Genomic DNA, 14,179 nt, shown 5'->3' with positions numbered 1-14,179 from the left:
TGTGGCCTTTGCGAGGAGTAAAAAGAACCCGCTTCCAGAGGGTTCTTTCTGGGATGTGCCCAAGGTGCCATTGGAGCCTCTGCACGCACCGGTGATGTATGTGCAATGCGGCACCGTTTGGATGCTGCGTCATATGTATGTCATCATGACAGCCCTCGTGTGGACAGGGGCAAGCCATGATAGTGCCAGACAGTGCGGTAGGGCTCGGGACTGTGCAGACGCTCTTCTCTCCTGAGCCCTAAAACTGGCCCCAGGCTGGCGCAAGGCACCAGTCTGTACTGGGCTATGGTTTCTTTTGAATGTTGAAATTTTGTCTGTCGTTATGCCATTGCCTATTCCTTCCTTTTACCTTCTACATGCTGAGCAGTAGGGAGTGTAGGAAGCGTAGGAAGCACAGTGTGAAATTTAAGACTGCCTTGATCAGAAGTCCATGTTTCATTTCCTAGCTGTTTGTAAGTGTTCTCTTGGCTTATAAGAGCCCACTTAGTGTTGAGAAAGAATGGGGTAATTCCTTCTCATTCTGCTTGGAGACACAGAGAATTGGAAACAGGCTTTTCCTTGGGATCTTTTTTCTAAAAATTAATTTTACTCATACCATACCATCCTCTACTTTTCCGCTGACTGATACCGCTTTAACTGCCATGGCTCAATGCTGGGGAATTCTGGAATTTGTAGTTTTGTGAAATATTTAGCCCTTTCTTTCAGAGAGTTCTGGTGCCATAACAAACTACAAATCCCAAGATTCCATAGGATGGAGCCATGACAGTTCAAACTGTGTCAAACTGCATTAATTCTGCAGTGTGGCAGCAATCTGTATCCCCTTGTCCCCCAGATATGTTCTGTCCTCATTAGACTACAATTCCTCTCATCTTCAGCTAGCAAGGAATTGAATGTTCATGAATTTAATAAAGATTTCTGTTTTCAGTTTCTGATAAATTTGTTGAGTTAGTTTAACCATCCAAGTACCCTCACTATGATACTCCTTGAAGTGCCACACCAGTTCTATCATGTTTCTATAGTTACTTATGTTTAAGCAGTCTGGCGCTGAGAGGGTAATCCTAAACATATTTACAAAGGACTAATTTGCTCTGAGTCCAATGGACTTAACCATTCCAGTGTGTCGTGTCTTTTTAGACTGTAAGCTTGAGGGCAGGGAACCATCTAATTAACTATCTGTAAACCGGTCTGAGAGCCTTTTTGGCTGAAGAGTGGGGTAGAAATGCAGTAAATAAATAAGCAGATAAATATTTAGGGTTGCAGCTGGAAAGTGTCAAAATCCATTACATCGGGAGTCACAGTTTTAACTCAAAGTGCTTGGAAAGTTTTTTTGGAAGGTGAAACTAAAGTTCCCATAATCCTCCAGAGAGCATAGCCCGATCTTTTATGGTCTTATGCATCTATATCACCCTGTCACAGTCACCCTAGCTGCTTTGCTTTATAACTGAGTATGTTACATATCTACTGGCCCAAGCATAAATCTTTCTTCAGTTGAGTAACCCTGTATTTTGATTATAAAGAGAGGCCCTGTCATCTGGCTAATGTGATCTGATAGCATGCAGGAGAGATAAAAGGAAAGGTCTTGTGGAATCTGTCCCACTCTTGCTAGAAGGTGAGACAAGTATTTGGGGAGGACAAGGAAAATGGAGGGGAACTGAGCAATAAATGACTGAAAATCCAAAAGGTGCTTCTGCCATCCCTTTGGAGCACTCTTAAGTTGAATGCATAACATCACTTTTGTATTACTCTGTTTTTCCTATCAGTGGAGCTGGAGTGGTGTGTACTGTATAGACTGAGCACTCTAGAGGTATTAAGTATGTCAAACATGCATTTATAAAAGCAATATTAATTGCAACAGCCTAACATAATTACACTTCCTTGTACTATTACTGTAATAGATTGTTATGGTCCTACATATCCCTTCTATTTTAAACTGTTAAGAGCAATTCAGTCTAGTAGGCTAGCTATGAAGCCCATAAGCTCATGGATAAAACATTTATCTGGAGAAGGTTGTGGATGCAAATTTAGAATGCTACTCTTTGCAAGCATGAGTAGGAGAAGCAAACAACTTGCCTGTTTCCTGATATCTGTATTTCATACGATTTGATTTTCTGCAAGTGTAAATAGATAAAAACAGCTATCATGTCAAATGAAATTCTCATAAGAAGACTGTTTCCTCTGCTTTGCTACATTAACATTCACAGCATTTAAAACTTAAATCTTTTTGGCCACTTAAATTGTCATGATTTTTAAACAAAAACATTCAGCAGAAGCTTAACATTTAAAGGGGAGGGAAAACACTAAAAGAAGAAAAGTAGAGTAGTGAATGGCACCTCTTTGATTATTGCTTTGGTATCCCCTCCATGTATATTAGGAGCCTTAGAACTTGACAATTTAAGATACTACAGACTTGGAGAACAGGAACTATGCTGACCAGATCCAACTAAGGGTGTTCACCTGGTAGCTTTGGTCTTGCATAGGTTTAGGTTCCAAACTAGCATGGTCTCATGAGTTAGAATCATTGAATCATAGAATCACAGAGTTGAAAGAGACCACAAAGGCCATCCAGTCCAACCCCCTGCCATGCAGGAAATCTCAATGAAAGCATACCCCACTTAGCCACAGATGGCCACCCAGCCTCTGTTTAAAGACTTCCAAGGGGTTGGATGCCAATTTACCTGAACCTGAGCTTGGAAAGGTAATTTTTGTTTCTTGTTTTTTTTTTTTAAAAAAGCTCCACTAATATTTCACAATGCTGACTGAAGGGTTCTTGGAGTTGCAGTCTACAAATAATTTTAGCAAGCTGTGCTCTAAATTACCAGAAGATTTATCATAGATTTGACAAGGCTTGTCTCTGTTCCTAGTTTTCGAGACTATTGCAGGGATTGCTACAAACCAGATATTAACCAAGCTGTATGAAAAGATCAGTGGGAAAGCCATTGCTTTGTCAGAGAAGAGTGCCCAAGAGATCCACTGAATAGTGAAGCAACATGTACTTTGCAGTAGCAAAAGCAGCAATTACAAGGTTAAGCTGAGAGCCAATATGATGTCATGGTTTGAATGCTGGACTCTGGTAGACCTTGGTTTGAATCTCTACCCAGCCATGGAAATCCACTGGGTGACCTATGGCAAGTCATGTACTCTCATCCTAAGAGGAATGCAATGACAAACCTCCCCTGAATTAATCATGCCAAGAAAACCCTATGGTAGGGTCATCATAAAGCAGTGTTGACTAGAAGGCATATGGAAACAAATAAAATAAGGTCTGTTCCACACATGCCCCAAATAACTGTTCTATAAATTATATGAAGTCAGCACAGGTTCTATAAATTGTACAAAGTCAGCACAGTTACATAATGTGTGCCAAAAGTATTTACACCTTTGCACAATTTACTCTGCTTCTAGGACAAGGAATTATGCAAGCCATAGAGGTCCAATCCTGGCATCTAAACACCTCTCTGGCTTCAGTTTGCATTACCCACATTCTATCAAGCATAAGGATTTGATACTGTACTTGCTTTTCCAGAATAAAAACTCTTATTCTTTTCTGTGAGTATTTCAGAAAATAGTACCACTTTTGCCTTTCCAGAGTTTCAGCCTTTTTAATTTATTTATCTGTCCAGCAATACAACTGAAGTTTCTGTGCACTGGTGTGGCTAATAAAAGCCTTTGAGTACATGTTATTTCTGAAGGTACTTTATCTGAGTGGATGCTACTGTGTTCATTTAAAAGGAAGCGTTTGCGTCTTTGTATGGAGGTGTTGATAGTTCTCATGAAGGAAAGTTGATATAAAGGTTCAGTGCCCCAGGAGGAAACAGTTGTGAAAATATTTCCTCTGTTATCTATAGCAAAAAAAGAAAGCTACTAAAGTTCTGAGTACATTTAATGGGATCATCAGGATTCACATATGGGATGTAAGAAACCATTGTACTTGATGATGAATTAATATAAAAAATTATATCTACTCTGTTTTTTCACTGCTTCTTCTGGAAGGTGATGGGCTCTTGGGTGTTGTATTGCTTTCAGTTGCACTGTTTTAAAACTACTTTCTATCATTTAAATTGCATGGTTTAAATTATTTTTAATGTTATGGACAATTTGATTACATTTTAATGTTAAACATTTGTGTGTTTTTCATTTGTTAGCAGCCTGGAGCATTGGGTTTGGGGGGGCAGAGTTAATTTTTGGTTGTTTTTTGTGGGTTTCATTAATGCGTTCTCTATAAGAATCTCTATGTTCTCCAACACAACTTTGACAGAAGTTGACCATATAGTTGAGCTACACTTCTCTAGGTATTTGTAGATCCTCCACCATGATTTTATGATCAACCTCTGGCAGATGTTAAAACCATAGGGTTGCACTAGAGGACCTGGAGATTTCTAGAGAGGTGTTCTAAAAAGAATAGTGGTTTTTTATTTCCAGTTTTTCCACATTCACAGTGGTGGGGGTCCTTCACCCCTAACCCTAGCAAATGTAGAGGGAGTACTGTAGAATCTTGTTTAATTGTTTGGGGGCTTTTTTGGTTACTTCCATAAACTAAGAGATTAGCTAACCTTTTATTTTAAATTATTGTAAGCTGCTTTGAGTCCCATGCCAATATAAATTAAAAATTAAGTATTTCGGGCCTGGAATCCTATCAGTGACATATGCTGGCTTTCAAATGCCAGAGTGCATTCCCACAACTATTTAGTGGGAATGGGTGCCAAAGCAGCGTTCTGTTGGAATTCTGCCGCCAGAAAACTCATCACCCTCTTTTGTGCTGGTCTGTAACTGCAACAAATGGTTGGTTGGTTGGTTGGTTGGTTGGTTGGTTGGTTGGTTGGTTGGTTTGAGCCATCACCCTCTGGAACTCCAATGAGTACATATGGAAGCTACCTCCATGGGGACTTGAAGGAGTGGCTACTTGGAACTACACCAGTGGAAAAGTATTCCCCTGCAAGCACAATGCATGATTGTGCCCATGGTACTCTCCAGATACTTGGGCTGGTCAGTCCCACTTTCATGAGAAATGGTCAGGGGTGCTGTTGTCTGGAAGGCACCAGGTAGGGGAAAGGCTGATACAGAGGATTTTGTTTCTAATACTTGCCAATCATAATCAGGTCAGCAAACTGTGTGGCTAGAACAGACTTGACACTGAATCTTTCAATGCCACCCTGTTACAAATTCCTCGATACATATTACTTCATGTCATGGTCACTGATTTCCATTTTCTCCTGAGCCAAAGCACAAAGCAAGAACTGGGAATCTGATTTTTTATTACAAATGTAGGTATTTTGCCAGGGGGTATGATGAGAAATAAAAGAACATGATAGTGTGTTCTTGCACCTGACCTCTTTTGGGAAATGTTACCTTAAGTCAGTTTTATATTACATCTGATAGTCCTGATGAGGAATCTGTACCAAGGCAAAAGGCTACTGTCAGAACAGAATTTGGGGAAACAGAGTGGTACCCAATAGGCAAAGGGGTCAGGCAAGGCTGCATCCTATCACCTTACTTGTTTAACATATGCTGAAAACATCACAAGAAAAGCAGAATTAGAATCAGAAAAAGGAGGACTGAAGGTAGGAGGAAGCAACATTGGCACTTTACAGAGCATCCAAAAATTGCGCTCTGCCGGCACCCGTGTTTGCTGCACCAGGGAACCGCAGCGGACAAATCGCGCGCTTCCCTGGCGCAGCAAAAAGAACCCTAAAAAAGCGGGTTCTTTTTCTGGCATGGTTATGATGTAATGTGTCTTTAACAACCTAAGATATGCAAATGACACCATAATATTAGCAGAAACCATTCAGGAATTGGAACAGTTAATAAGGAAGGTCAAAGATGAAAGTGCAAAGACAAGTCTGATGCTGAACATAAAGAAAACAAAAATAATGACCACAGAAGAAATACACAAATTCAATCTAGACAACGAGGAAATTGAAATAGTTAAAGAATTTACATATTTAGGATCAAACACTGACCAGAATGGAGACTACAGTCAAGAAATAAGAAATAAACAAGGAATGGGAAGGGCAACTATAAAAGAACTGGAAAAGATACTGAAGAGCAAAGACATACAAGTGAGCATTGAAGTCAGAATTGTTTAGGCGATTGTATTTCCAATTACCATGTACGAATGTGAGAGCTGGATATTGAAGGAAGCAGACAGAGAAAAAAATCAACTCATTTGAAATGTGGTGCTGGAGAAGAGTACTTAGGATACTATGGACAGCCAAGAAGGCAAACAAATGGGTTCTTGAACAGATCAGACCAGAGCTCTCCTTGGGAAGATGAGAAAGTTGAGAGTGTTGTACTTAGGCCACATAATGAGAAGGCATGGATCACTAAAAAACAAAACAAAAAACCCAATAATACTATGAAAGGTAGAGGGTAGAAGAAAGAAATGAAGACTGCAAATCAAATGGATAGACTCAATCAGGCGGGTTGTGGGCAAAAGCTTGCAGGATCTGGGCAGGGCAGTGGAAGTTAGGAATTCTTGGAGATGTCTCATCTATGGGGTTGAGAGCAGCTAACAACAACAACCACCCCACTGTGGGTTGTATGCATTTATGAATACCAAAGCATGTTGGTTTGGTAGAGGTACAAAAGCTGGGGCTGAGGAGGAGAAGGAATTCCTTGCAGTTGCTGGCTGCCATAGTGTTGGCCTTTTCCTTTTATCCTTTAATGCATTCAGCAGCATTCCTTGGTGTAGTCCACAGTCAGTCCTCATAACCAAAAAGTAGCCCCAGGGACAATTAGCAGCTGCCTGCTCCAATGTACAGAGTGCCTTCCCCTCTCTAATGACCAGCTGCATTCATTCCAAAGCTCCAAACAGTTTCTTTTTGGTACTGTAGCTCCCAAAATCCTCCAGCCGGGCCCGCATGGCTAGTTCTTGTGCTTGTATGCAACAAATATGTTGTTTGGGAGCTGGGGGATTCTGGGAATTGTTGTCCAAAAAGGCCTTAAAATCATAGAGTTGGAAGAGACCAGAAGGGCCATCCAGTCCAACCCCCTGCCATGCAGGAACTGACAATCAAAGCAAAGTCATGTTCTCAAGTTCTGATTCTGTCCACAGAAAGCTTAGAATAAAGCAACATAGCTTCCAGGGTCATTACCAAGGCTAAACACCTGCCAACACTTTTCCCTTTTAATCATTAAACAGTGCTCCCAGTCCCAGCTTCCTTACCAACAGTCTGTTAAGGCAGCCCATTTTTTTTATGCACTTAAAATGTCTGTAGTCAGCCCTCCATATCCATGGATTTTTCATCCATGGATTCAAGCATCTGTGGTTTGAAAATATTCCACAAAGATATAAATTCCCAAAAGCAAACCTTGATTTTGCTATTTTATATAGGGGGCACCATTTTACTATGCCATTGTATTTAAAGGGACATCCACAGATTTTGGTATCCACAGGGGTTCCTGGAAGAAAACTCCAGCAGTTACAAAGGGCCCACTGTACTTTTTTTTATGCAGATAAAGAAATCCCTGTTTGTTAACCATGTTCTTTGCCCACTGTGTTAGGTCATGGTCTCAAAGCATCGTTTGCTTACACTGGATTATGTCCCCTACTCATCTTTTCATATAAGCTGTTGTTTAAACCAGTGGGTCTCAACCTTTGGTCCTCAGCCTTCAACTCCCAGAAGCCCCAGGCAGCATGATCAATGGTCAGCACTGAATCAATGAAGTCCAAAATGTCCCAAAGACCAAAGATTCACCCCCTCATTTGTACTCTGTGTCTTCTCCTGCCATGGGACCCAAAGCACTTACAATAATTTAAAACAAGGTTGAGCTAAAAACAATTTTTAAAAAAGTTTAAAAGCAATTGAACAAATTATTCTCTTGTAAGGTTTTAAAAAACAGTTCAAATTCATTGAAAATATAATAAGATGAAAGCACAGCTCACTGTTATGAAAACACCCTTATGCCACATAATTTAAGAACTAAAGACCTGCCTAAATAAAAAGACCTGCCAGAGGAAAGAGAGCAGACAGGAGGCCTGCTGGACCTTCCATGGGAGAGAATTCCACAGCCTGGGAGCAGCCACTGAGAAGGGACTCTCCTGTTCCTTCTCTCCTGTGTCCTCATTGTATGTCTGCAACAGTGGGATCAAGAGAAAGATTTTAAAAATCAAGAAACTTGTACGGGGAGATACAGTTTTTCTAAAAGCCTGGACCCAAGCCATGTAGGGCTTTAAAGCTCACAACCACTAGTTTACTGGTTTAAACCACTACTATCCTGAAATGAAAAAGTCTTTCAGCCAGGTGCCCACAAATCTGGTATTATCTGGAAGTATTAGCTGTGCTGTCTGGTAGTGATAGGAACTATAGTCTAAAGTCCCTGGAAAGCACCAGGTGGCAGAGGACAGCCTGGGACTAAGATGGGGAACTCTGGCCTTTCAGATGTTTTGGTCCAACTTTTAGCAGTGGCAGCTAGCACATCCAATGGTAAGGGACTGGAGGAGCTTGCTTCCTGGCCCAGCCTAAAGTATCTACATTGAGAAAGCAGAATATATGCTACATTTATTGGGCTACTTACTTTGCTTTGCTCTCAAAGTATGTACTACTCGGATAAATATGGTTGATACATAGGTGAGAAACCCTGATTATTTTATTATTTTAGGTATTTATATCCCGCCTTTCAGCCCTAATGGCTATCAGGGCGGCTTACATTTATTATTATTTTTAACCAGACAGTTCCCTGCCCGCAGGCTTACAATCTAAAAGACACGACACAAAAGGAGAAGGGAATGGTGAGGGGGGAGGGGATCAGGTACAGCATTCTTCTCTCCCTCTGAGGCCTGGACCAAGGCAGATGGACCGGAGGGAGGGCTCTGCTTCTTCCAGGCAGGCCTGGTGGAGCTCGCCTGCCTCTCTCTCCCAGATGGTGGCTGAAGGGAGGGCTGGTCCTCTTCGAGGAAGGCAGTTGGAGCTTGCCTGCCTCTCTCTCCCCTTCCAGATGGTGGCTGAAGGGAGGGCTGGTCCTCTTCGAGGAAGGCAGTTGGAGCTCACCTGCCTCTCTCTCCCCTTCCAGATGGTGGCTGAAGGGAGGGCTGGTCCTCTTCGAGGAAGGCAGTTGGAGCTTGCCTGCCTCTCTCTCCCCTTCCAGATGGTGGCTGAAGGGAGGGCTGGTCCTCTTCGAGGAAGGCAGTTGGAGCTCACCTGCCTCTCTCTCCCCTTCCAGATGGTGGCTGAAGGGAGGGCTGGTCCTCTTCGATGAAGGCAGTTGGAGCTTGCCTGCCTCTCTCTCCCCTTCCAGATGGTGGCTGAAGGGAGGGCTGGTCCTCTTCGAGGAAGGCAGTTGGAGCTCGCCTGCCTCTCTCTCCCCTTCCAGATGGTGGCTGAAGGGTGGGCTGGTCCTCTTAAATGATTAAAATGGAAGTACCTTTACAGGGATCGTGCATTTTAATTATGTGCAGATGCCATAGTAGAATGTTTGGGTGGTTTGCACAGCAAGTACCAAGCAGTACATGATGCTGCAGTCTTAAACACACTGGGGATTTCAGATCTGATATCCTTAAAAGCAATGACATCTATGATTATAATATTTTATGTCCCTGTTTTTCAAACTTGTATAATGTGAAGAAATATAAATAGCTTCAAACGAAGACTTTAGAATAGTTTAGTTTAGAGTAGTTTCCTACAATTGTTTTATTGTATAATTTTTAATTAAAATATTTCTATTTGTTGCTGTGTGCTTTCTATTTTTGTTGTATGGCAGATTTGTTCCGAAGGGGTTTGCCACAACCTTCCTCTGAGACTGAGAGAGTGTGACTTGCCCAGTGAATTTCCATGGCTGAGTGGGGATTCAAACTCTGGGCTCCAGAGTTGTAGTACAATGCTCAAACCATTACATCGCACTGGGCTCTCTATTTCTATCCCACTCTATATCTCAGGATTGCTTATTACTAAATCAGTTTAAAACCATAAATCAGAACAATTTTAGAAGACTAAAAATATATTAAATCATTTACTATTTAAAAGTTGTACAATTTAAAAACAGGTGGCAACTAAACCACATGCAGAAAGTGGATAAAATCAATTAGGTTCGAAGGGTTTAATAAAAAAAAACATATTTTGTCTCAGCACATAAATGGTTGATGCCAGTTGGCTTTCTAAGAGCAGAGCATTCCACTACTGTGCTGCCAGTGTAGAAAAGACCATCTCCCATGCCCTCCCACAATGTATGACCCCTACCAGAGGGGCATGGAAGAGGTCCCCTGCAGTAGACTTCAATCTTCAGGCATGTCTTATTTCCATCTTTCCACCCTGCACACTGGGTGATGCTAAAAATTTTGGCATCACTGAAAATGTATTCCAGAATTATGACTGAACAGGCTAGATTCTGGCCAATAGAACAATACAGTGGGCCTTTGGTATTTGCTGGGGTTTCATTCCAGGATGCCCTATGGATACCCAAATCAAGTCCCATTATATGCAGTGGCATAGTAAAATGGTAAAATTCAAATACATGTTAGTGTTAGTTTGTTAGTGTTAGTTTGGAAAATCAGTATGCAAAGGGACTTTGCACCTTTGAGATTTAACTGAAAGAGAGAAGTTGGTAGCATGAATTTCCGTAGACTTACGCACATGCACCTGAGGAAGTAGGCTCAAGTCTATAAAAGCTCATGCTACCAACTTATCTGTTTCAGTTAGTCCCAAAGCTGCTACAAGATCCCTTGGCATAGTAAAATGGCATCCCTTATATAAAATGGCAAAATCAAGATTTGCTTCAAAAAATATTTTCAAGCTGTGGATGGCTGAATCCATGGATACAGAATCCATGGATATGGAGGGATGACAGTACATATAAAGAATATGGTGCTCCCTTTCTGTCCCAGGCTGTTCAGTCTTCCTTCCCCAAATTTCCTATAAAAAAATTGGAGGATCTGAGAGCAATGGACCACCACTATATGTGGGGACATTGAAGATGAGAGAAGCATGCATGGCCCATTGTCCTTATACATGCTCTACTCTTTTAAAGCATAACGCTTGATGGAAGGATAAAGATACTATAGAAGTTACGGGGTGAATTTGCTGCAGATATCCTCATTCATAACATAATGTACCTATAAACAGAGTCAGCTGGTGGCTCTGAGATCAACATGGACTGCAGCTGCACTGTAGAAATAATCCACTTTGACACCACTTTAATTGCCATAGCTGTCCTATGGAATTCTGGGATTTGTAGTTTGGCATGGCACTAGAGCTCTCTGATGGAAAAGGCTAAATGTCTTATGAAACTACAGTTTGCAGAATTCCATACCATTGAGCTGTGGCAATTAAAATGGAGTCAAACTGGATTATTTCTGCAGTGCGGGTGCAGCCATGGTGGTGAATCACCTCCAGGTTTTAGTCCAAATGCAAAGGGAGCTATCCAATCTGCTGAACCCTAGTTCCAGAATAACTTTGGCACCATGGATAGCTCATTTAAATTTCAAGCCAACACCCAGAGCAGATTCACCATTCCGCTGATGTGGAAACCACCAGCCACCACTGATGCTAAAACTCTCTGGGGGAAATTGATCCAATCACTATCTTTCAGTCTAACCTAAGGATAAAATTGAATCATCCCATGCAGTTTGTCCCAATTTGGAGGATGGATGAATTAGAAAGAACATAAAGAAATGTCTCAGTTTGTTTAATTGACCTGGGTCAAAATAAATGCACAATATATATATGTATAACCTCTGACTCCCTCCTTAAAGTTGAGAAATACAGTATTAGACACTTCAGAAATTATATGGAAGTAGCCTCCAGTGAGTAATGTATTTCAGGACAGGATGGCATATTTGTGACTAAACTGGACTGTTATGTTTCATATATGCAACTTTGTTAAAACAGGCTTGGTAGGTATTAAACCAAAAATGCTAGTGCATCCTTCAGTATTATGTTGTGCTGCTTTATTGAGATTTTAGTAATGTGCACATCTTTTGAATTTAATTGCATAATCAGTTGGGTGAAAGGCAAATTATTAATCAACAAAAAAGTTCCTTAGTGGATTGACAACCCTGATCCAGACATGTTATAAGAGCACTCTGGAAGAGAGTTGTAAAGATTAGAATACTAGAGTGGGATGACTATTAGGAAATTGAATTGTTATCACCTATTGAATATTTGTATTGATCAAGAAATATTTGTATGTATTAATTCCTTGGGTCTTTATATTTTGTTTCTTCAGATCCCAGGGTCAGAGGATGGCTTATGCTGGATTCCTGCTTACCAACCCTTTCCCTCACTGTTTTATATCTGCTCTTCATATGGCTGGGCACCACATTCATGAAGAACAGGCCAGCTTTGTCACTCAGGGGTCTTCTTATTGTATATAACCTCGGAGTCACAATTCTTTCCTTTTACATGCTCATAGAGGTGAGCCTTCTTAACTGCAATACAATTTTGTTGTTGGGCTTTGGGTTCGGCTGAATGGTATATGATCAGAATTTGGGTTTTTTTGTATTAGAGAGTGCTGTTCTTTCCTTTGTATAGTTTAAGAAACTAAGGTTGTTGAAACAATTCATTGCTATCTGTCTACATTCAGTGTGTAACTAGTCCTTCTCTTTCTAAAGTTTTGGGCCAGGAATTGGGAATTTCTAGATATTTTGCTCTACAACTCTCACAATCCCTTACATTGGCCATACTGTCTGGGGCTTCTGGGAGTTGAAGTACAAAACACCTGGAGGATCAAAAGCTCCCCACCATTACTCTGTGATCTCCTTGACCAGATATGTAGGCTCTGTGGGAGCTAACAATCTGCACCAGAAACCTCATGCCTGCAAGGAGGTCTTCATCAATTTCCAGAAGGAAGTGCTTCTGGGGTTTTGCAGAGCTTGGCAGTTTTTGTTCTTTTGTGTTGTTGTTGTTGTTGTTTGCATCACAACTTCCAGAATCTCCCAAAAGTTACTGTACTAAAATGATTTTTTTTTTCAGGGTCTGTCTCTGGTAATCTTCCTACTGAGCGTTTCATTGTTAAACATTCTCCAGGCAGTTTGAAAATAGACAAACCAATAATGTGGACAATTGCCTAAGGAGCTTATTTAAAATGACCAAGAATCTTTTAACACCTTAAAGGCTGTTATTTTGGACATTTCTCACATCTCTACAAAGTGGTTGGTTCCCCAAGATAGTAATCACATTTTGGATATTCAGTAAAAGTTATGTCTTCTGCTACCTTTAAATAACTGAGATCTCTGGCTCTGTAAAGCCCAGCAAGCTGCTGTCTTTAAGTACTGACTGCATTATATCTGCAACCCATCTAAAACCATGGATTAAACAGTAGCTCTTTGAAGATCATCTAAAAATAGGCAACCTACATAGAAAGCAGGGCTTCAGTAAAGCAGGAACTCTGGAGTGCTGAGTTCTCTTCCTTCCTGAACAAAGCAGAAATGCAATGTCTCTTCTTCTCTACCAGTTTGTCTTGCTAGATTCTGAACTAGTTCTCTCCACAGTTCCTTCCTAACCCAGTTCAAAAGGAACAGAGTCCTCTCTTCATCGCAAGCATGGGTTTGGCTTAAAGAATCTCTGCTTATCCTAAATGTTTTCCTAAACAGAGAAGTCTCATCAAAGACCCAGATCCCAAGGCACAGAGGAGCAATATGTCCTCTTGAAATGTCTCCCTGTTTCTTTCCCCTGAGCCAGCTCCAGTTGCACCTGTTATACTAGTGACCCTCAAGGGGGGAAGCAACATCGATAAACACATCTGCTCAGCCTCTGACAAGTTATAGATGAAAATTAAGAAGCATGTGGCAATGCAGCATTGGAGCGTGATCAAGATACTAAAAGCTATGAATGAGGGGAGACACACAAGCTAGAAGAGGCTGGTGCTTTGCTTGTGCCTGAGCTGACTGGCAAGGGCAAGATTCTGCCCTCTCCCTCCTCTTGAGTTAGTTGAGCAAAATCCTTTTGCACGTTGAACTCAGTTTGCAGCAACTGAAGTAAGCTGTGGACAAGGGGTCAAAGTGGAAGAGAAACTGACACATTTTAGGAGCTGGAAAAAGGGAGATGAGAGACTGTCTCTGCCAAATTGGGACAGTTGGAGTGTAAGCATTTGTCAGACTCCATGAGATGAGATGTATTGTACATGTACACATCAGTATCTGCTTTGTATCTCAATCTACAGTGTACATCTGCCTGTGCTGCATGTGCAGACCTTTCTTGTTGATCAGTTAGTTTCTGCTCAGATGTGGTACACAGTTTGCAACTTATAT

At 41.2% G+C, this 14,179-nt stretch overlaps 1 protein-coding gene across 1 annotated transcript in view; it reads left to right on the top strand.

Moving 5' to 3' along the window:
* The window catches only part of ELOVL2 (ELOVL fatty acid elongase 2), a 61,682-nt gene that overhangs the window by 29,806 nt on the left and 17,697 nt on the right, over window positions 1-14,179 (top strand). Inside the window, exon 3 of the mRNA XM_089516722.1 lies at window positions 12,157-12,344. Within this exon, the coding sequence (XP_089372848.1) occupies window positions 12,157-12,344 (188 nt within the window). The remainder of the gene's footprint in view (window positions 1-12,156; window positions 12,345-14,179) is intronic.

Source organism: Sceloporus occidentalis, unplaced genomic scaffold (genome assembly GCF_023333645.1).
Source record: "Sceloporus occidentalis isolate IW3139 unplaced genomic scaffold, rSceOcc1.0.p SCAF_3, whole genome shotgun sequence".
Classification (NCBI taxonomy): Eukaryota; Metazoa; Chordata; class Lepidosauria; order Squamata; family Phrynosomatidae; genus Sceloporus; species Sceloporus occidentalis.
Note: the sequence above shows the minus strand (reverse complement) of the source record. Positions and strands in the feature narration are given on the sequence as shown.